The following is a 20,361-nucleotide window of genomic DNA, read 5'->3' as shown; positions in this document are numbered from 1 at the left end:
AAATCTCAAGTTCCCAACAACAATGTAGTCACTTCTTAGCTCACATCTGAGAACCAGCACGTCGCCCTCACCTCCTTCTCTTAAACTTGTGGGAAACATCAGGCCTTGCACCAGTTAGCATTGACATGCTACTGGCCGCTAACAGCTGATTTCACATGTAAACAATGCAGCCATGGTTACATGTAGGATCTCCAGACAAACATAGAAGCAAAAATTAAAAAATATCACTGAAGACAAAACCAGTTTGGTGTCCAAGACCAACAAATGAGCCATACAAAGTAATGACCCACACCAAATGCAAAAATGCAAAAAAAGAGATGAATAAATAACAAGAAACAACTCAACACAACTCAAACACTCATACAACAGCTCTGAATATTAAACTGTCAGTGCACCATGCAGACTTAAAGATAACATGTTGAATTTAACAATCACACAACAAGAGGACATGAAGATTCATCACAGTTAAAAGAGAAGTGAAATTTCAGGGGTGTTAACTTAGCTTTGGTGCCTCTGTGTCTTTCAGATTGTGGATGTTGGGCACGTTCTGGAGAACATCAACTTATCGAAGCGGAAAGAGCTGCAGTGGCCTGACGAGTCGATGAGACTGAGAGCAGGACGAACCTGCTGGAGGGACTGGAGCCCCTTCGAGGGCATGGAAGGACATGTAAGTCTTAGTTTAAAGATGTTAAAGGGGAATTTTTGTATTTAAACTTAAGAAAATGAAACTGTCATACAAGGTAATATTCTTCCACCGTCTTGGCTTCTAATGAAATGGACTTGATCTCTCTCTGTTTGTCTTTCTAAACTTGTTATCCCTTCTTATTGGCTTCTAAAACCTGCTGTGACCTGCTGTGACCTAAATTTGATTGGATGCCCCCCCTTTTTGCAGGTGATTCACCGGTGGGTGCCTTGTAGCCGAGACCCAGCCAATCGCTCCCATATCGACAAGACCATCCTGCTGGTACAGGTGGAAGATAAGCTAGTGCCCATCATCGAGACAGGGGTCATTGAGTTGGGCGCCGAGGTCTGAGACAAGCAAGCACACACACTACACGCACACACACACACACACACACACATTTACCACGCCTGTGTGAAGACGAAGCCGGACCTGCCTGGCTTTCAGGAGGACGCAGGAGCCTGCAGACAAACAGGCAGCGGGAGCTCTCCCCCCTCCCCTGCTCCTTATCGCTGAGGGGGAAAAAGGAAGCCAGGGAAAAGTGCAAGCAGCGGCAGAGCATTCATACATCAGAAACCTTTACTGCATTGACACACACCCACAGTATCTGCCTTGCTTTGCGTCTCAGAAATGCTGCATGACAGTAAACAACCCTTAAGTTAAGTTCCTTCTTGCTACTGGCGGTTAATTTTTTCTATGCATTTCATCAACTCTTTTTTTCTGACTCTGAGAGAGTGTGGAGATTTCTTTGTGTTTTGATTGTCTTTGGATAATTTGCCAAAATAAAACCTGGCACTGAGTATCTGCCATGGTTTTCACACATGACATGAAAGCTTTTTTTGTTGTTGTTGTTTTGTTGCCAAGATGACAGAGGAGGTTTGTGTTGCAGGATAAACTGAAGTCAGAAACCTGACGCTGCGCTCGACAGACTCCTCTGTTTCATTGTCATTCCCTTCGGATTACTTTGACAATTACAAGATTACTTTGCGCAAAGAAAAAAAAAAACTTGCACTATAATTTTTTTTTAATTTACAGCAATGCACTACACTCTTGAGATAATATCATATTTATTTATTACAGACTCAGAATGGCCATGGTTACCAATGCCTTGGGAATGAAAAAATGCAATCGTCTTTCTGTTTTCAGCCATTTTTATTTACAATTTTATGTTTGATAAACTTGAAAATAACTTTTTACTGTATATGATTATATCTATATATAGTATATGAAAATATATATATATTTACACAAATATATATATAATGTCAATGTATAAAAAAAGATTTTGTTTTGGATATTTATTACTGTGAACATGGTATTTACACTTTGTTACATCCTCTTTTTCTTTCGTTTGGGGACAAAGGTTAATGTATTGAGGACCATTGGCTGAAAACGATGCAGAATTTTTGATGGACTGTTTCACTATTTAACTTAATTCTTTTCTATATGGAGAAATAAAAGTTTGATTTATTGCTGACATCTTTAAAACGCCTCCTCTGGTTTTATTACCTTCATTTCATCCCATCTGAATTAAAGAGTGAACTCCAGCTCACACTCAGCACAGTCATCATAGTTCATACTGTCCCAGAGTTCAACAGGAAACTTGTGATGACCAGGTGGGGAGTTTATGGAATACCTGCTGTCTGTTATATTTTACTTTATGGCAGAGTGAAACATCTGACATGTTTATAGTGCCTACTTTAGAGGTTATAATGTGATTTTACAGGCTGCAAAGCTGGTACAGTGTGTTGCTTATGTGAAAAAATTGCAGTTAAAGGACAATTTGGTCACATACGTAACATGTTCTCACATCACTCTGTCCTGGGTTATTTTAAAGTTTAGCTTCTCTCTGAGTTTTTACTAATATTTTACATGGCAAATATAAATTACACAATAAATGACATTATTCAACCTCAGTTTGGTATTAAAAGCATTGATTATACATTACTGTGGATGGCGTGCCTCCATCTCCTGTTTTAAGAAGTGAAACCAAAAGACCGTCCCAATTCTTCTTTTTTTGGAGTCTCCATAATGAGTCACTCGTTTTTGATTAGTGTTCTGGATTTTGTGTGGAACAGTTTTATTTCCCATTTATTGAATCTTGTAATAATCAGCATGATTGTCTTTTGATTATGATTTAGTAACTCAACCACTAAGCTAAGAAATGCGCTGAAATGCTAACCAAAACATTTAACTTCCCAATGCAAGAACCCTCACTTTCAAACAAAGTGAGCCAAAACCATCAGTCTTAAAATATGAAGCCAATGCAGAAGTGCTAGAAGCTGCTGTTCCATAAGTGTGAAATGTGAGGCCGGCTGCAAACACCAGAAACCACAAACACAGCCATAATAAGAGCCTGGTCTTTTGAACAAAAATAAAAATCTTTACAGTGTGGTTAAAAATCAACTTCACTTTCAGTACACACCAAGTGCAAACAGGTAAATCTAAATTGTTATTTTTCTGGTTTTCAAACCGACATATATCACCCAATAAAGGGCAGGGTAGGCCACCCTGTAGCTGCCTGCTAAGACGCCGAGACCCACCTCTTCCCCTCATCTGGGTCTGGACAAATTTAAATTAAGTTCTGCTTTTCCTACACTGCCCCTGTCAACGACTTTCAAACTGCTTCAGAAACAAATGGGTGATGTCAGTTAACACATCATGTATTTTTAAAATCTATGGTGCAGGTTTTGCGTGGGTTTAAAACAGTCACGTATAGAAACACACACCCTTCCTCTCTCTGTTTGATAGTGCAGGATATAAAGCTGCTGGAGCCTCTGTCTTTAGGCCTGAATCAAGAGATTTCAGCCTCAGGCTATCCTCCAATGACACCTTAAACCCTTAATAACACTGATATGTGTTTAATCTGTGGCTAAAAAGGCAAACATGCAGTGTTTATTCCTGAGAGGTGTTGCTTAAAACTGTGTTCAGTTGGTGTTGAAAGCCATCAGTGAAAGGTAATGCAGCTCAGGGCTGAGATACACTGACCAACAGGACAGGTAGATCATAGATATCAGGGACGGTCCCTTTTGGAGTTTATTTACAAAATGAAAAGCTAAGAATAATGCCAGTCTATCCTTAAATAATTACTAGATGCAAAGGAATGAACTACTTTGCTCCCATGTTCTTTATATATTTAAGGGATTATAATATCCTCTTATGATGTGTTTCTTAAACTTTGTCACAATGCTTTTGATTTCTTGAGTAAAGCAATCTTGCATTACGTAATTGAAACCGCCAAATCCTGCTCAGCATTTTATAAATGCCAAAGTGCAGGGTGTGTAACAGTGTGGGTTAACATTCGCCTCAAACATTTAGAAATCAGAGTAAGATTTATTAATAAATAGTTTTTTCATTGCCTTTTTCTGATGGTGCCAAAACATACAGCACAATCATAAGATTATTAAGGATGTATGAAATAAGTGTTTATTACAGAATATGAGAGAAAAAAAAAGATATATTCATAGAGTAGTGTCAGTGGGTAAGCATGAAATAGAAAAAGTATTTAATTTTAAACTTTTAACATCCCAAAATTTTACATTTGACAATCATATAGCTGGTACAGGACTTTAGAAGACAGTTAAGTCCCTTACAATAGAGCTAAAATTATGTCAGCTTTAATTTAAATAATAAAAAAAAAAAAAACTTGATGTTAATTCTGAAAGTTGTTTTCTCAGACATGTAATCCATTTGAATCTTGATAACACCATTTTTCCCTTAAACCACACAAACAGACACGTTCATACACGCTGCTGCTCTTCAAGCACATGACTGTTTACAGTGAAGCCCCGCCCCCCGAGCCTTCTGATTGGTCGAAGCTCCAGAATTCCATTTAACTATTTTTCCCAACGTCACATATAAACGTCCCACTGACCGCGACTGAGGATGTGCATCTAGGAGCTACGCTGTCGTCTGCCTCATTTACAACCTCTTAAAGAAGGTAAAATAATATATCTATGTGTTGTACGCGCCGTTTTAATTTACTTTGATTCGTTTTCATAGCTGTTCAGCACTTTTTAACCCTTTGGAGGAGTCCTGTTTGTGTTAGCTTTGGATGCTACCTGCTAACTTAGCTGTGTCCCAAAGATGGTTATCATGTGACATTCGAGAAGTCAGGTGGCGTGTCTGTGTCATTTCGTGTTTACCTGAGCCTCTTCACTGTCTGTTGCGCAGCAGTATTTTAAAAAGTGTGAGTTTAAACCTGTCTGTTTTGCTTGCAGGGCTAACACAGAAGCCGGGGACATGTTTAAGTTTGTGTTCCTGCTGCTCGGCCTCAGTGTCGGGCTGTTGAAGGCTTTCCCCACCCTGGAGTCTGACAGTGGGAAGAACTGGGTGCTCATCGTAGCTGGCTCCAACGGCTGGTACAACTACAGGCACCAGGTGAGAGGTGTTATTAACCTTTATTGATGAGTGATTCATGCATAAATTTAGCGCTATTTATAACAGACAAAGACGCAGGTGTGCACAGGGGAAGTCCTGGCACCAGGAAAACAGAAAAGCCAATTAGAAAGCTCGATCCTTGGTAACATCTGCATTGTATATATTCTTGTGTCACTTTTGACTTGTAACCAAGTTATAACAGTCAAGTAGTTGCAAGAAACATAACATAACATAAAAATAAACCAAATGTGTTCTCATTTTCATCTCAGTCACAGCAACAACAAACAAACACAGTATGCTAAAACTAATAACCTTAACTTAGTAATCTCAACCAAACGTTTATAGCTTTGTTAGATGCAGATCAGACCTGCACAATAGCCAGGAGGAATTTGGGATTGTTGACTTGCAACTGTATTCCTTTTAAAATAAACAAAAACACAGCTTACAGTTTGAATACGAACTAAGTATTTACACTATGCTATAAATGCATCTTCCTGACTCCCGATTTTATATCTTTTTAACCCTTTCACAGGTTGATTTACTTCCTCCATTTCTTTGATTTTACTGCAGTTTGACATTTCAACATGTCACTTTATAATTAGGCAAACCTGACAGAATTTTGCACTGTCTCTTTAAGAAAACTCTAATCTTTTAGGTCAAACACACCTGTTGGGAGCTGGGTAAATTTAAAAGGCTCCTCAAGTCGTTCCAATGAGTTTATTTATTTATTAAATTTCAGGGCTAGCATCAGTGCCATCAAATTCAAACCAAAGGTGATTCAACAGATTTAATTCGTTAAGGTATTTCAGTCCATCCATGTAGAACAACAGAGAAGAGGACTGGAATGTTTTAAACAAAGCCAAGCTACCGTCTCACATTAAAAAGTTGTCTGACTGGCATCATAGATCCGTCATGGATTCTGAAAAGTGAAGAAATAACAAAATAACAGGGAGGAGCAAAAAGAGGAGTAAAACAAGGGCACATGAAACTGTTGTTATAATGTTGCCTTTATCGACAGCAAACAGCATGACTCAGTGTTTTTTTTCTGGCTCTTGATAAGATCAGCTTCTTCATTCCAGATAAGGTACTTCCTCCTCCAAGTGCAAAGCTGTGCAAGAGCTTTTCCAGCCACTTTAAAGCACTCTATTGATTTTGTATCCATTTCTCTGTCCGTCTCTTAGGCCGATGCGTGCCACGCCTACCAGATTGTCCACAAGCATGGCATCCCCGACGAGCAGATTGTGGTCATGATGTACGATGACTTGGCACAGAATGAGCAGTGAGTTCTCTTTTCACGTTTCCTCTTTCCCCCTCCTCTCACTACCGGTCTTCGCTCTCACAAAGAAATTCACAATGCACAGAAAAAAGAGAGTGTGTGAAGGCTAAGCTGGCATGCTAGTATTCATCAGGTCGCTGTGGTATGTCTGACCTCTATGGTTCTTTGTCAAAGCAGCAGCAGCTTTAAGAGGCCGAGATAAAGGGTCTCACTGAGGGGAGTCACAAGGATCTCATTTTAAAGCTCCTGCCTTCAGGAATTTGACTCTGGAATTTCATTACAGACATGGATAGTGGGAAGAAGAGCAGGAAAAGATCTGACCTGTTAGATACAGCAGGGTCAAGATTATTAAAATAAGACATACAGCTGCACTTGAGTCCACTGTGCCTCAATGCTGAGCTTTGCTACCCTCAGACTTTTGAAAAGCCCGATTCAAATTATGTCACACTGATATTGTCAGTTGCAGGGTGCAGACATCTTTATATCAGGGATATTGATTTTAAAAATAAGGAATAACATTAAAAGGAGTTACAGAGTCATGTTGGTAGCTGCCATGTTTTCAACATAAGTTAAAAACTGGAGCTGAAACTGATTCCTTGAATGATTCGAGGTAGTCGATTACAAAAAATACTCGAGTAATTTTCTCCGCCTCGAGGAATCGTTTGATTTTATGAAAGATCAAAGAGTGGTATTTCAAATAGAGCTGAGGCTATATTAAGAGAGTTTTCAGACCCCTCAAGCTACCTCTTATACAAAATAGCAACTAGTAACAAATCTAGCTTCTTTTCCGGAGTTTGGAGACTAATGGGTCATTCTACGAAACGGGTGCCATTTGAATCCGCAACATTTGATGAGATGTACAAGGCACAAAAAATGTGTTAAAGTGTTTTTACAAAATTTGGAGCTACCAAAAAGTGCTGCTATTGACATGCTGTATCAGAAAATTCTATTTCTTAAAGAGAAAAATTTTCATTTGAAAAATAACTGCTCTTTAACTAAACAAAAATGTATCTTATCCGATTACTCGATTAATCGATGGGATTTTCAGTAGAATACTCAAATACTAAAATATTCGATAGCTGCAGCCCTAATAAAAACGGTTGCCAAGTTACAAAAGAATTCTTGGTACAACCTCTAATGGTATATCCAATATTTTCTTGGTGGACAAGACACATGACCTCCCTTATCCACTGGCCTTATACTGGGGGGTTAAGGGGTCTTTCCATTTGATAAAATCAACCTTCTGGCCCAAAGAGAACAAAAAGACATCATGTTAGCTTGATAGATACTACAAGAAACATTCCCTGGAAAGACTCCAAACAGAGAAACCAGTGGCGAGGGCTCAATTGTTGTATCGCATATTTTAGAAAAGGCTTCAAAGATGGTTCACCAGAAACGATGAATTTTAAGGCAAGTCCAGATCATATGTGACAATGTAGCAGGATCCTGCTTACACCAATCACATGTTGTTTTAAGATCAGTCTTGATTTTAGCCTATTTCTCTTTTGACCATTGCAGGTGATGCACAACTTTTAACTGAATTACAGTATTTTTGAGACGTTTATGTTTAATCTTATTCCAAGTTGCATCAGTAAAAGTAGAGGTATTGTGTGAATTGAGTAAGTTATAAACAGCACTGATTCTTTTACTATGATATCATCCTGTATAATAAACTCTCCTGTCCAGGTCATGGTTAAAAGTTTGTGTTTGAGTCGTGGTTAATAACTAACCAGTTTTAAACCAAAGTAGATGAGAGTGCAGCTTTTATGATTTCACACATGCAAACAATGGAAACACACTTTGACGGGAGGTTCACTCACTTCTCAGACCCGCATTCTTGTACTTCACCTTTTCTTTCTTGTAAACGAGCTCTATGAATATCCTGATGGTTGAACAAAATAGTATTCAGCCAACAGTCACACATGACAAAGAAAAGTTCCCTCTCTTCATGACTTACTGTAACACAGCAGTTTCCTTCTTCTCTTTTAGTCTTGTTAGGGTTTTCAGTGAGTGTTTCAAAACACAAAAGAGAACCAGAACAGCACATCATTGTCCCTGCAGAGCTCATAACAGGCTCTGTTTGAAGTAAAATTAGTACCACAGAATTTACACGGCACCCAAGAAAGTCCCTTTCACACAGCAAAGCAAGAAATCAGACAGACAGATCAAAGATAGATTTTTAAAGGGGGCATCCCGCTCATGTCACAGTGCAGTTTTTGTCAGATTTGTCGTTGTTGAGTTTTAGAAAGTGATTGTGCTGCGAAACCAGGAAAGTGCATCGTCACAGTCACGAGGTCTGACTCTCACCTGATCTGTGAATCATTCATCTGCCATCCTGTTATTCATAAAAACATGTTTTGTCAGCCGTTTGCACTTCCTCGTTTTTCATGTGAATCTTTTTTTTTCCCTGCAGAAACCCCACCCCAGGCGTTGTGATCAACAGACCAAACGGCTCTGATGTGTACAAGGGTGTCCCTAAAGACTACACCGGGGATGTGAGTGCACATGTTTGACCAGGATAAAAATCAGAGCCCTTAGGTAAATGTTTTGTGATGCATCAATTGATTCCTGATCGGGATCTCCTGCAGGATGTGACCCCAGAAAACTTCCTGGCTGTGCTGAAGGGCGACTCTGCAAGCGTCAAAGGCGGCTCTGGAAAAGTGTTGAAGAGGTGATGCAATAATAAAAAGAAAAAACAAAAAGCTTCAGCAGAGGGACAGATAAACATCTGATTTATTAAAGTTCCCGCCCTGACTTTGCTTTTTCGTTGTTGTCTCTGCAGCGGCCCCAAAGATCACGTGTTTGTGTACTTCACTGACCACGGAGCGCCTGGTATTCTGGCTTTCCCAAATGATGACGTGAGCAATCTTTTACTTTGCGATTTTGCACCAGACACCCCACAAACAAGCTGGTTCATGACCAGAACTAACCCCAGGAAGAAACTTTTCTTAGTTTGCTGAACTGGTTTGATCAGTTTATTTATATCTCCAAAAATCAGACATGTTTCTGTCTTTTAGGCAGAGCTGAAAGTCCAGCGTGGTTGTCTCTGCTCTAAAAATACTGTTCTCCTCTGTCTCTGTCTTTCTCTGCAGCTCAATGTCAAAGATCTGCAGGAAGCCATCACATACATGCATGAAAACAAAAAATACAAAAGGGTTGGTATCTTTGTATCTGTACTCTGAGCATATCTGACAGTACGGTATGTAGGTCAGTTATAAATCAGCTGTTGATGCGTCCTCAGATGGTGTTCTACATCGAGGCGTGTGAGTCTGGGTCGATGATGAACAAACTGCCCACTGACATCGACGGTGAGTTAAACTTTACCTGTGCAGAAACACTTTCCAGGAAAACACAGAGAGCTGCAGCGATCAATAAGAGGGTCAATAGATGATCTAATGCACAACAACATAAACTTGGCTTCCTCACGTCACTTTGACCTCACCGACTTGATACTGCCTTTCAACCTTTGACGCTTATTGTCTCTTATCTCAGTCTGTAACATCCTCTAACATGTTGAGGCTAGACTGAGGTCAGCACTGTGGTGTGTGGACTTTGGATTTTTGAGACTTTGTCTTTTGATGGGTCTCATCAAACTCTGGGATCAGCGTTATGGTTTGTGGTCATTTTTGTGCCCAGTGTCTCTGTCATGCGCTCTGCCTCATGTGATGATGAGCGTCACAGGATCCACTGAAGACGTCAAGCAGCAAAGTTCTGGTTTTATCACATGAAGCAAAATCTTTTTTTTTTAATACTTATATTTTATTCGCTTTTTAATGAGGTTACAGCAAAAAAAAAACAAAAACAAATTATATAACAATGTGGTGTCAGTTAACAAAAGTTCATATAGCCTCCTTGTAAATAGTCAGTTCTTCCTCAGTCTTTCAGGTGGGTTTTAAAAGTCCATCCACTTTTTCCATTTTTCTGACAAATAGGTTGTTGAAGTCTCAAATTGTGTGTAACGATCTCCATGTCATGTAAATTCTCCACAATGTCCATCCAGTTATTCAGAGTGGGAGGGTCCTCCTTTTACCATTTTCTTGTTATGGCTTTCTTACATGCCACAAGTAATATTCCAGCCAGGTATCTGTCTTTGTTTTTAATAATTTCTTGTGTTAAGTTCCCCAAATACAACACTTCACATGTCTTAGGAATTACATAACCCAAGATTGCTTTCATTGCTTTCCACACTTCATCCCAGTACTTGTTCATTTTTACACACTGACAAAACACATGAGCGTGGTCCACATCAGACTCCCCACACTGTCTCCAGCAAGGTTGTGGGACAAGTGAGGATTTTCCTTTGATTTTTGGGGAGATGAAAAATCTAATTATATTTCTCCAGCCATATTCCCTCCATGTTCTAGAGCTTGATGTTTTACTTTGCATCTTACACATGTTATGCCTCTCTTCTTTAGTTATTTTACTCATCAGTTATTTTTCCCACTTGTCTCGAATGTAGAGAGTGGAAGTTGTTCTGCAGGGTGTCTGCGGGTTCTTAAAAAGTATTAAAAGTCAACAAATCAATTTCGGGAAAATTAAGGCCCTTAAAAAGTATTAAAAAGTCTTGATTGTGGTTTTATGAGGTATTAAGTTTCATAGGTATTCAAGCTTTGACCCAAAAAATATCCATGAATATTTATTTTCCTCCTTGCAACTGTCCCCTGATTGGGACATTAAACATTCAGCCTATAAAGTTCTAAAATAGAATAGAATAGAAAAGAATAGACTTTATTGATCCCAAACTGGAAAATTGTTGTGTTAACAGCAGAAATCGATGGAGTCAGTAGAAAAATACAAAAATAAAAAAGAATATAATAAAAAAAATACAGAAAGACTCTAGTTACAATAAAATACAACAATAAGGATTGTGAGCGGTATAAACACCAGCTATAAATTAACGTCATTTCTAGTTTCATAAAGATAAATTAAATACAACATTTAAGCAAATCACACAATCTCCGGCACATGTCCTAAATTTTGAAAATGATTAAATAATTTCTCGTTTTCTTCAGCAAGTTGGCCTCGAATAACTGCTGTTTCTTGTTGTGGGAGTGTCAATAAACCTGCTTTTGGTTTCATTTGTTCTTTCAAGCTTTATTCCTCCTTAGCTTACATCATTTCTGTAAAAATGGAAACTACAACTGTTAAAAAGTGGATGCCAACAGCAACTGAAAGTTGCGATAAAGTCTTAAAACTTTTTTAAAGGTTTTTGAAAAAGTCTTAAAAAGGTATTTAAATTAACCTCAGAATTTTAGCATATACCCTGTTCTATTTCTTATCATGTTTTGGTACAGCACTGAAACTACTCTCCTGACTGTGCCTCTATATACATTGCATAATGTTGTAATCAATCCACTTAGTTCAGATGGGGAATCAGGCTTTATCTCTTTGTTGAAATAATCCCTTATTTGTAGGTACATGTAAAAATCTCTGTTCTCCAAGTCGTATTCTCTCCTCAGTTTAATGAAGCTTTTTACTTCTCCTTTTTCAATTAATCTGTGTATTATTGTTATGCCTCTAGATGCCCATTGTTTAAACCTTTGGTTTAGGGTTCCTGGTTTAAAATTAGAGTCATAGGCCATCCAACTCAAAATCTTTGCCTCATTCTCCAATTTGTATTTTTTTTATTATTTTAAACCAGATTCCCAGAGTAAACCTTGTGACTGGATTTAATAAACCCTCCTTTTCCTTATACATATTTGCAAAATCATTTTTTAAGTGATCTTGAAATAGTCTCCTTTTTATCTATTTGCCTGATTGCAATCCACAGTTTGAAATAAGACTATCGGGTATTTGTAAATGCTGTTTCTTTCTATTTCTGCCAAGTTTGATTGTCGTCATGTGAATACATTACCTTGTTGCTTTGCATCCTGGCAAAAGTTATCAAAAATAAAGAGAAGTGTTGAAAAAAAGATTTGCTCACCAAAATACTCACACACCTAATCAAGTGTCACTTCCCCAGAGGGTGATAGTGCTCATGGGAAATGTAGTCTTCACTGTCTATTCTAGATTTTCCTCTCAGTAACCATCGCTTGTCTTGACAAGAACAACAAAATAACATGAGTATGTCTCTCTGTGTATTTCAGTGTACGCCACCACCGCAGCCAACAGCCACGAGTCTTCTTACGCCTGTTACTACGACGAGAAGAGGGACACATACCTGGGAGACTGGTACAGCGTTAACTGGATGGAGGACTCAGATGCTGTAAGTTAAGTTGAAAAGTAACACTGTTATTTTATCACGGAGCTTTATTGCTTAACTTTTGTTAATTTATGTAAAACAAAAAAATTATCAACGTTTTAGAGTATGCAATCCAAGAAGCAACTGTGCTATACAAATCCAGCAGCTGTTTGCTTTAAACCAGGACAAATACAGTCCTTTATCAGCAGGACTTGTGGGTTGTAATAACTTAATTCTGGTGTCTATCCTGAAATAAAGTCATTATTTAGTTGCGTTTTTCATGAATCAGCCCTGTTTGTGATGTTTTTTGGTGTTTAATATTTTTATTGAGTTTTAAGTTTTAGATAACATACAGTAAAATACCCGGAACTGAATTCCCTCTTGCTCACTGTCACAAAAAGAAAAATGTGTGTGATTTCATGGGGGGAACGCATCCTTCCACCTTAGGAGAATCAATCCCCGTGCTAATAAAGTTGAGAAGGCAATGAGTTGAGGTAGTCTTATCCCCTGAGCAGTGATCCCTGAAAGCATTAAGAGTGGATTTAAGATTATTATTACACCAAGCATATCAGAAAGCGCTTCAAAAATCCCTCCCTAATCTTGTTTGTGATTTTTTTTTTTATCTCCCATCGTTCTTCCAGGAGGATCTGACCAAAGAAACTCTGATGAAGCAGTTCAAGATCGTAAGGAGCCACACCAACACCAGCCACGTCCAGCAGTACGGGAACAAGGTAGAGAAACTTTTAGCTTTCTTTGACTAATTTTGTATTTAGTTTTGGGGTTTTTCAGCAAGGATTAGAATTGCAACAGAAAGCTTTAATTGTTGATGAAATTCTTCCCCTTCAGAAATCTACAGAAAAATGTGCATTCCAGTAAAATCTGAGTCATTAATGTGTAACACGGTGTAAGTACTGGAAACTGTGTGAGGACTTGCAGCATAGGTGTGAAAATCCTCTTATCTGGTCTCTCCTCCTGTCCAGACGATGGCCCACATGAAGCTGATAGCATTCCAGGGTAACGCCAAGGCAACCAGCCAGCCTGTTCCTCCTGTGACTCTGCAGCCCATTACAAACCCTGACCTGACCCCGAGCCCCGACGTCCCTCTCGCCATCCTGAAGAGGAAGATGATGGCCACCAATGATATCAAAGTTGCAAGAGGGCTGCTGTCAGAAATCAACACCCACCTCAAGGTACGGACAGACTTTCAAAGCAAGCAGATGAGATTTTACACGCACAAATCAAGCATTCACCGTGACAGTTCTCATGTTACAAACTTTACTCTGTGTGTTCAGGTCAGGGAGATGATGGCTGACACCATGCGTAAAGTTGTCGGGTTGGTGACTGGCAGCAAGCTGCAGAGCCAGGAGGTTCTCAGCGAGCACGCAGACCTCACCCAGCACGAGTGCTACCGCTCTGCGATGACCCACTTCAAATACAACTGCTTCAACTGGCACAAAACAGAAGTGAGACAAACATTCATCAACGCTCAGGAAGTGATTTTTGTTTTCAGCTGTAGACCAGAGTGATGACAGGAAACATCTGCAGCTGATGGCTGAAACTGACTGATATGTCAGGATTAGGTTCTGCCTACAAAGAGGAAGAAGAGTGTCACATGCTGCTCATTAGAAGGTTATGGAGTTTAAATTTGAGTCAGATCAGATTAATATAAAAGAAGCAAACAGTCTAAGCCCAGAATCAACTTTATTTTTAACATACTGTTCTGAGTCTTTTGGCTTTTTTCAACAAACAGAAAAAAACACAACAGTCAGTGCATCACAAAGAGCTTTAAGTAAGAAAAAGGGTTTAGTGAGCAGGTGGTTATGCTTTGCTACACACATTACATGATTCTCAGAGTAAATGTTACTTTCCCAGGTACTTTCATGCAGCTGTACCAGCATTTTCAAAACAACAACAGAAAAACTTTACTTTCCCCTTTTCATCAAAACAACCTGAGGGGAACAGGTTTTGACTTTTTCAGTTTGATAGACTGATGTGTGACTCATGTGATGTCTTCTTGTGTTTCAGTTTGAATATGCTCTGAGACATCTGTACGCTCTGGTCAACCTGTGTGAGAGAGGATACTCCGCAGACAGGTAAGTCACTGCTCACTAGATGACGCACATTGTTTTCTGAGTGGTTTCTTATTCTATACCTTATTTATGTTACTCCTGGCAGACCCTTTCTTTAAACTGTTTCTATAGTTTGTTTCGACTCAGTCCCCCACAGGCTGCTGTGCTGTTCTGGGAAATATACAGCACACTGAGGTTTTCTTTTTGTCTCTATCACCTTTTTACTTTACCTCCTTGAAATGATGATGTGTGTGTCTGTTTTGCCCTGCAGCATCCAGGTGGCCATGGACGCCACGTGTCGCTTCAGAGAGTAAATAACTTCTTGCAAACCTGTGAAAGTCTGGCACCAAACTTCTGCGTGTGAGGGGACCCGGACAGTCGAGAAGCTTCTCTTTGCACTGCTTAGGAATCAATCTGACGTGGAGTTGACGTTATTTTATCAACACACTAACACTTTTTTTTTATGAAAGTGATGTTTTTCTGATTTTACTGAGAATTTTAAACTTGTTTTATGGCGAGTTGCACTTTTGCTGTGAAGAATTTTGGATATTTTTCTGCTTCTGATTGTTTTTAGGAAATAATGATGGCATGTAATTCTTGTACATTTGTTTTGCTCTCAGCTTTACATGTGGTGTAGCTGCATGAATGAATGTCTCATGTGTATGTGAAGGGCGCACCCCTGAACAGTGAATGTTTGACAAAACCTCAAGACAATTTGCAACACAGGGATCTTGAAATAAATCAACCAAAACTTCTCAAAAATGACTCTGATGTTCATTTTCTTCTGGGGATATTCAACACATGCTTGTATTATTGATTGATTTAAAAATGACACTTACTGGAATAATATTTGAATTTGTGTGCCATCCAAATAATCCTACCTAAGCCTATATTCCTCATAAAACACCTTTTCTGGAAATATATTCCTCATCCTGACTAACGTTTAACATCTCTACAAGAAACACTGTCAGTTTTGTGGGGATTTTTACCCATGTGAGCGTGTGTTCAACCAGAAATTTTACAGGATGAATATTTTCTGTTTGATGGATTTTTTATGCCTATTTTGTGCCTCAAGAAAACACGTGCATATTAATTTGGCAACTAAAGTATCCGTTAAATTCTGGTTTATGTCGCTGAAAATATGGAGCAAATGGTACCAAGAGGCCCCCCTTACTGAAAACTTGGACTAACCAGACTAAATTTTAGAAAAACAAAAAACAAAACAAAAACAGTAAAATGGATCAAAACCAGTTATTAAAATATGTTTGGATGAAAGCAAACTCAAGAAACTGTTCTCCACAAAGTTGATATAAAATATTTTCTACCTTTTATTAAATGAAATTATTGACAATCTAGTTTATTTTTATAGATAAAGAGTAGATCTTCTCAAAACTTATTTGATCAGTCTTTTTTGAACATATCACTGGGAAAATTAAACCACAAATAACCTCCACAAATCCCATTCTATTCTTCAGAAGTAGAAAATATTTTACCTGACCTTATGGACCACGGTGCATTACCAGCTTTTGCCTCTATAATAAGCGCATTAAGCTTGCTATATTATAAGACAGCAACATCTAGTGGCGCTTGTTTGTACTACAGCCAATATTCAATAAAAGCAATAAAGTGTGAGTACATTCACTGAGGTGCAAGTATGATAGATGGAAAGCTTCTGTTTCGGTAGAATAGATTGATGAAATATGGTAAATAACCACATAATTTGGTTGTAAATAAAAAACAGCCTTTTCATTATAAGGTTTTACTGCTGTCAACAAATAGTAAATTAACTTTTTACTGCAGTGTAATGTAAATACATTGAGTTTTATTACTATTTTGTAAATACTTTACTTAAATGCTGCCTCAGTTCCACTATTCTGTCACAAAACTTTTGATATGTTTGTCTTGTATGTCTTATGTCCAACATTTATTCATTTTCAGTAAAGTGTTTTAACTGTGTGCATTGCTTTTGTTGATATTTAATCCTGTAAAAATGTTATATCCTATTAATCCATGTCTATGTGTGTTTTTTTATTCCAGGAAACTTCAGTTTCCCTATATTTGTGTTTGTATGTTTTTCATTTCTATCTACTTTATTTGTATTTGTGTGTTTGTCATTTCTATCCACTTTATATGTATTTGTATGTTTGTCTTGTCAGAGTTTGTCCTGTTCGCCAAGTACGTCTTGTCCTGTGTCCTCACTCATGGCCTGCACCTTGTCGTGGTGAGTGGGCTTTCAACTAAGACAGGCCTCCTCTGTTGAAAAGCTTGTTACATGTATTGTGTTATTGATGGTAGGAGAAAGCTCACACAGCGTTTATATTTCCAAGTTTTATTTAAATAGCCACATCAGAAACAAAGTCAGAGCAATAAGGTGCGGCAGTTTGGTACCAAGTACCATGTATAATTTGTGGTGTAATGTAAACATCATGGCAACATGACTACTATTTTAATTTCACATGTTGTAATTATGGGATCTATTGTATTATATGCATTGTATAATACATAATATATATGTGTGTATTTATATATATGTATATTTATATATATATAATATGTAAAAAACTAAGCTTGATAAGTTTAAATGAAAACATCTTGAAATGTAATTATTTGAGTCACAGTGTCTGCTGCCATCTGCTGGTCAGTTTTTTGCTCGCACATCAAGCAGGTGCAGTCTGAAGTGAAGCACAAACCAGGGGACTGGTCAGGAATCATGAAGCAGCAAAAATCTAAAGAAATATGTTGGAGACTTTCTGCTCTTTGGATCAAACACATGCCCTGGATCAACACTTTCTTTACTTATTTTACTTGTGGTATTCATCTTTTTTGTTTTTTTCTTTTTGTTGTTTTTTGTTTAATACAGAGCAGTGCCGGATTTAGTCAAAGACAATAATTGTTAAGTAACATGAGTTATTTCTTTTATTTCATTCTTTCATTTGAGAGGATTGTCTGTTTGACTTAAATCAAACACTGAAGATTTTATATGTGTTGATTTGTTTTTATCATCACTTACTGGCAATACTCTCTCTTCATCTTTTAAGTCTGTATGTGAATTAGATTGAATTTATCCAACGTTAAGTTTCTGGATAATTAGGTGAAACCTTTGGAACAACTGGACCCTGATGTTTACCAGAACCATTTGCAGTAGCAGAGCAAATCTTCAATTAGCTTTAAAACAGAACCATCACATGAGCAAATCACAGTCAACTTTATGATTATATTTCTGTGTGTTTTTACAGAAGCTCCTCTCAGAGTCAGACTTCATTGCCAACCACTGACAACATGGAGGGTTGGTTCCCAGATGAGGTTTACAGTCTTCAGCAGGAAGTGTGAAAAGAAACAGCTACATTTAAAAGCTGAACCCCAGGCTGGAAGACGGTGTACTAAGAGTTGGTGAGAGACTTAGCAAGGCTACCATGCCTGAAGAGTCAAAACATCCTGCCACTAACATTTTTAGTAATTGTCTCCAAACAGGGATGTCAATTATTGTTGCAGAAACACAGTCTGTTTTTTTTACAGGCAGATCAGTCAATAATAATATCAGGTTGGTTTTAGACATCACTGAATATTAAAACCTAATCAAAGATTATGGATTTCTTCTATTTCTAGATTTCTACAAGGCTTTTTATTCAGTAGAGCATCCTTTTATCATGTGGGTACACAATTTGGCTTTAAATCCAAATTTAAGGAATTTTATAAGGAGTCTGTATCAAGATATCAGCAGTTGTGTCATATTGCCAAATGGCACTACCCACAGTTTTAGGGTAAATGTAGGGATCTCACAAGGTTTCCCAATCTCACCATATTTATTTGTATTAGCTGCTTAAATGCCAGTAATTCGCCTTAAAAATTGTAGTGACAGGATGGAGGCCTCAAAGTTATTGATTTTGATTGTATTAATGGGACATTTGAAATAAACTTGACACAAGTCTGGATCCAACATAACAGCTCTTTTTGGTACAGCATTCCAAATAACATATTTAGTAAACTTAGAGGACTGAAATTTCTCCTTGTCACAGATTTTGAAATGTATAAACTTCCTATATCATTATTCCATAAACAAACATTATTGTGTTGGAATTTATGCCCATAACTTCTCACCCCACTCCACTGTACTCTGGAACAATAGATTTATACTGTAAAGAAAAAAATCTTTATTTTCTGGAGATTGGTTTAAAAGAGGTATTTGGTCTGTGGTTGACTTGATGGATAATGTTGGTAACCTAGTGGATAGAGGACATTTCTGCACCAAACACAACTACTACAAGAAATACCTCAAGAATTTGTGTTTCTAAAAAAAATAAATATAATGGCACATCAGATTATCAAACTGGACCCGGATCCACTTTTAATCCAAGGCAGTTTAATCTGGGATAAAAAGTACAATAACTCCTTTACGAGAAAATCTTTTACTGAAAAATTATTCCGATTCAGATAAACAAAAGAAGAATTACATTTTACATAAATTTGATGAAAATTCTTTTGGTTGACTAAGATCTTTGTATCTAAAACAAATGGGGTGCAAAGGAAGTTTCATCAGTTCCACCTTCTTTCTCCATAGAAATGTGATGTTTGGTTTAATTTTGGATAACAAAACTGATTAACTATGCATTCATTTTATACTGTGTCTAGCTAAATTCTTTATACAAATATAAAGACATTTTAAGTCATCCCCTAATTTACTTTCTTTTTGAATGAATGTAAATTGTACCTCAAGTCTTTAAAATAGTAAAAGAAAAAAATAACTCAAACAATTTATGAAATTTCGAAGAAACTTTCCCAATAAATTAGAATTTAAAAATGATATGCCCTTTTCCCTTTTAACTCGTGTTTTTTTCTTATTTCATTTATTTGTTATTATTATTTTTACTTTTATTTCTGTACTAAGTCCAATGCGGACTAAACGCACTTTAAAGCACTCCTTTTATATATATTTTTCAAAGTTATTGTACTGTTAAATATTGTCATGGCAGCTGTTCTCCCTTGATAGTTTTGTACTATTACTGTTCTGTAATGTTAATAGTTATATCTTTACATAATCAAGAGTATTCCATAAAATAAAAAATTTGAAAAAAAAAAAAGACGAAGAAAAAAAAGCATGATTGAGGAATACACAGACTGTAATAAAATTGACGTCATGTTGCTCGAAGTCCCTACAAAAATAGCTCCCCTGGTGGCTGGCTCCAGTATAGGTCCAAAAAAAAAAAAAAAAAAATCAATCTCCTCAGCCATTCCAGATCAGTTGTGGTCAAACTTTTAAAAAAATATTTTCCCTTGTACAAATGTTTCTCATATCCTGTTGTTGTGGTGATTTGAAAATAATATTGGGTTTGTATTCAGGTCCTCTTTTTTGTGAAAAGTTTCATTTCCATTTGTTAAAAGAGGTTAAAAGGGAGACTTTACGTCAAGTCAATTATGACTGACAGCTGCCATTCTTGTGTATTTTTGTCAGGGATTGTAAAATATGTCGGGAGGGAGAGCCAAGAAGAGATCGGATTCGCGAAATTAAAAATTATATTTGTCACCTGGGTCCACTCTGCCATTGGGGGCGCCTGTGACGGGGGTACTTTGGGTTCAGAACAAACCGTACAACGGTCGTGACCATTCCATTCTATATACAGTCAATGGGGTTACGTCAATAGGCGCGTTCCGTTTTCTGTTGACTATTCAAGTTTTCGATTGATTCGTTTGGCATAACTTATTATCCGGTATTTTTGTTCCTGAGGATAGTAAACTTTTTTTTTAAAGCCACCAACTACCTTTTTTTTTAATCGGG

At 37.5% G+C, this 20,361-nt stretch overlaps 2 protein-coding genes across 5 annotated transcripts in view; both read left to right on the top strand.

The window, feature by feature from the left end:
* The window catches only part of pcnx1 (pecanex 1), a 40,130-nt gene extending 37,975 nt beyond the window's left edge, over window positions 1-2,155 (top strand). For all 4 annotated transcript variants that reach the window (XM_074691633.1, XM_074691632.1, XM_074691631.1 and 1 more), the window contains 2 exons: window positions 527-667; window positions 893-2,155. In XM_074691633.1, the coding sequence (XP_074547734.1) occupies window positions 527-667; window positions 893-1,033 (282 nt within the window). In that variant the 3' untranslated portion in view covers window positions 1,034-2,155. The remainder of the gene's footprint in view (window positions 1-526; window positions 668-892) is intronic.
* Window positions 2,156-4,497: 2,342 nt separating this feature from the next.
* On the top strand, window positions 4,498-15,352 carry lgmn (legumain). The gene is made up of 14 exons (XM_074691278.1): window positions 4,498-4,622; window positions 4,903-5,062; window positions 6,244-6,341; window positions 8,752-8,833; window positions 8,927-9,009; window positions 9,121-9,196; window positions 9,431-9,493; window positions 9,580-9,646; window positions 12,425-12,543; window positions 13,161-13,250; window positions 13,500-13,709; window positions 13,812-13,982; window positions 14,545-14,612; window positions 14,860-15,352. Exons 2-14 carry the CDS (start codon window positions 4,925-4,927, stop codon window positions 14,900-14,902), a joined length of 1,308 nt encoding a protein of 435 aa, XP_074547379.1. The 5' UTR covers window positions 4,498-4,622; window positions 4,903-4,924; the 3' UTR covers window positions 14,903-15,352.
* Window positions 15,353-20,361: the final 5,009 nt, after the last annotated feature.

Source organism: Halichoeres trimaculatus, unplaced genomic scaffold (assembly GCF_033239565.1).
Source record: "Halichoeres trimaculatus isolate MK-OKI-2021-1 unplaced genomic scaffold, fHalTri1.1 fHalTri1_scaffold_17, whole genome shotgun sequence".
Lineage (NCBI taxonomy): Eukaryota > Metazoa > Chordata > Actinopteri > Labriformes > Labridae > Halichoeres > Halichoeres trimaculatus.
This window is presented reverse-complemented; position numbering and strand designations above follow the sequence as displayed.